General features: G+C 32.0%; 2 protein-coding genes across 2 annotated transcripts in view; one reads left to right on the forward strand and one right to left on the reverse strand.

Annotated features, from left to right (window-relative positions):
- LOC118737324 (glutamate [NMDA] receptor subunit 1) overlaps positions 1-1687 on the reverse strand; it is a gene marked incomplete in the record, with an annotated part of 48348 nt that extends 46661 nt beyond the window's left edge. The window contains 2 exon segments of the mRNA XM_036467763.1: positions 1185-1307; positions 1438-1687. Of these exon segments, the coding sequence (XP_036323656.1) occupies positions 1185-1307; positions 1438-1605 (291 nt within the window).
- LOC118737350 (mitochondrial sodium/calcium exchanger protein-like) lies at positions 29-1173 on the forward strand. The gene is made up of 4 exons (XM_036467799.1): positions 29-257; positions 363-597; positions 666-733; positions 891-1173. Exons 1-4 carry the CDS (start codon positions 99-101, stop codon positions 1122-1124), a joined length of 696 nt encoding a protein of 231 aa, XP_036323692.1. The 5' UTR covers positions 29-98; the 3' UTR covers positions 1125-1173.
- Positions 1688-1895: the final 208 nt, after the last annotated feature.

The raw sequence follows: 1895 nt of genomic DNA on the forward strand, positions 1-1895 counted from the left end.
AGAGATTCGCCAGTAGTCACAGTACAACCAAAAGTTCAATTTCAAGTCGTCCGATTTGTTGTCATCCCACAGCAAAAAAATTTCATCACCATTTTACAATGAAATTCGAACTTAAACTCGCATGCATTTATTCTTTAGTGAACATGTACTCTCTGTTTGGAATGCCGCTCTTCATATGGGTCGGCCTAGCTGCGTGCCCGATCGCTTTATGCATGTTCGTCGGATCTACTACAAATCGAATACCTTTCTTTCATCAGGTAAATGATGTATAGTTCTCCAGATATTACATATCTACATATTCGTAGGCATAAATGTGGTCAGTTGAGCATATTTTATAAAATTGAAATTAAAACATTTTTCAGTATCTTTCAATTTTGAGCGTTGCCGGTTCGATATTCGTTGTACGCGTTTGTTGCGCTGAGGCCTTCAATGCGCTCGTAGTACTCAGCATCTTTACTGGCTTGAGTAGTTCTTTCGTTGGCGTCACGCTTCTGACATGGGCTAATAGCATTGGCGATTTAATTGCCAATCAATACTTGGCTCGTCAAGGCTATCAAAATATGGCGCTAGCTGCATGCTTCGGTGGACCTATATTTAGTGAGTTACATGGAATCGGGTTCTGGAGTGATACGAGCAGATTTGGAATTAAAGCATCCATTTTCCAGATTCACTGCTTGCGGTTGGTTCTACTCTACTATACAAAACATTGACAGAGGATAACTTCCTACTAAAGGTAAAGTAATATTTACATATTTTTAAGAGTTTGCATAAGTATTTTAATTCTATGTTTGCGCATAGTTTAATTTTTTATAAATTTAAAATATTAGAAATTAAGTCAGCTCCTTGTTAAAAAAAAATCATTTTGTTTTTATTTACCCTACTCTTTTTAGGAATTCGGTTCCGGAATAATGGGCGAGAATGCTACTATCTTTCTCATTATCAGCATTTTTATCATATTGTTGGGCGCTTTAACTACAGATTTCTTCTTTCGTCCCAGTTTTGGGATATATACTATTATAATGTATTTTTTATTTTTCTTTTACAATATTCTAGGCGAATTCGATATTATACATCCATATGGCACTGATCATAGAATGGATCAACGTATTGAATCGGAACTGTGATCGTAGTAAGAATGTATGTACTTATAAAATAAAAGAAAATAAAATGTTAGATATACTTACACGCTTTTCAATTAGCTTATCGCAAACGTTAAAGACTGTCTTTATTGGATTCTTATCCATGCGTATAGTCTTGTCATAGTAGGTAACTTTACGTGGCACATATTGTTGGTCAAAATTGAGGTGCTGTAAAGATTGTGAAATTTGTAAAATTTAAATAAAAATAATCACAAGTTAAATACGCATACATATTTTAGTTTAATGTTAGTTTATGTGTGTATATTCATGTACATACATACATAACGTCATATCTTACCGCTATTGTTGTTCGAAAGTGTGCCTCGCTATCCGGATCCGTAAGTACTCCCCCAATATTATAAGTTGACGGATTATCGGAATGTTGTATGTGTTTTTGTGCTATAGCACCTAAATGTATGCTACAAACAAGCAAACATGCCGTGCTGATGTCGATCAACGCCTTCATATTTGATTCAGGCTGTAGACGTGGTACAAGATTTTACAAGTGAATCATAACAGTCAATTCTGTAAAAGAATAACGAATGAAATAATTTAATTAAAAAATATTTGTTTTATAAAAATATTTTATTTTAATTAATGTTTGCTTTTTTCAATTTAGCTTACTTTATTAAATATTTATTTGGATATGCCTACATATATTTTTATAAATTTTTTGTTTATTATTATAGTTAAATTTAATTCAATTTAATTTAATTTAATTGATTTAATTTAATTTTACTTTATTTAATTTAATTT

Source organism: Rhagoletis pomonella, unplaced genomic scaffold (genome assembly GCF_013731165.1).
Source record: "Rhagoletis pomonella isolate Grant_MI unplaced genomic scaffold, Rhpom_1.0 Rhpom_scaffold_00001, whole genome shotgun sequence".
In the NCBI taxonomy this organism is placed as follows: Eukaryota; Metazoa; Arthropoda; class Insecta; order Diptera; family Tephritidae; genus Rhagoletis; species Rhagoletis pomonella.

Excerpts from the sequence above, each read along its gene's own strand:
- LOC118737350 (XM_036467799.1), top strand. The coding sequence starts at position 99 with ATGAAATTCGAACTTAAACTCGCATGCATTTATTCTTTAGTGAACATG. Across the intron at positions 258-362 it reads GAATACCTTTCTTTCATCAG|TATCTTTCAATTTTGAGCGT; the intron begins GTAAATGATGTA and ends AACATTTTTCAG. Across the intron at positions 734-890 it reads AGGATAACTTCCTACTAAAG|GAATTCGGTTCCGGAATAAT; the intron begins GTAAAGTAATAT and ends TACTCTTTTTAG.